We start from the raw sequence: 391 nt of genomic DNA on the forward strand, positions 1-391 counted from the left end.
TCACTGACATCTTCGATATATTTTCCTTCAATCGTTGTAGGGACGTTTCAGTGACAACCTTCCTTCTCTTGTATATAAGGGCATGTTTCTATGCTTCTCATTTGTACATTTCCTTATCTTTGTGTCCATTTCAGTCAGTTCTCGTGTCCAGAACTGTGGCGATACTCCCTTACATTTCTGTATTGTTTTCTTCGCTGCTGTGGGAATGCAATTATTCACTGCCCCATTCATGGCATCCACGTTCTTTCTTAACTTCCTTAATTTTTTTAACATTGTTACATCACACATTTTCCTAAAATCCCGCCTATCTTCTTTGTTCTAAGTATACAACGGCCTTCGCGGCTTTGTAATGACGATCGTTTCTACAACTATTCCAATACACACCTCCCAC

The 391-nt window shown here is 39.6% G+C and overlaps 1 pseudogene across 1 annotated transcript in view; it reads right to left on the reverse strand.

The window, feature by feature from the left end:
- Window positions 1-132: 132 nt before the first annotated feature.
- The window catches only part of TEOVI_000121100:pseudogene, an 863-nt pseudogene continuing 604 nt past the window's right edge, over window positions 133-391 (reverse strand). The window contains exon 2 of the mRNA in view: window positions 133-357. Within this exon, the coding sequence occupies window positions 133-357 (225 nt within the window). The remainder of the gene's footprint in view (window positions 358-391) is intronic.

This window comes from Trypanosoma equiperdum (assembly GCF_001457755.1).
Source record: "Trypanosoma equiperdum strain OVI genome assembly, contig: ctg_312, whole genome shotgun sequence".
NCBI lineage: Eukaryota > Euglenozoa > Kinetoplastea > Trypanosomatida > Trypanosomatidae > Trypanosoma > Trypanosoma equiperdum.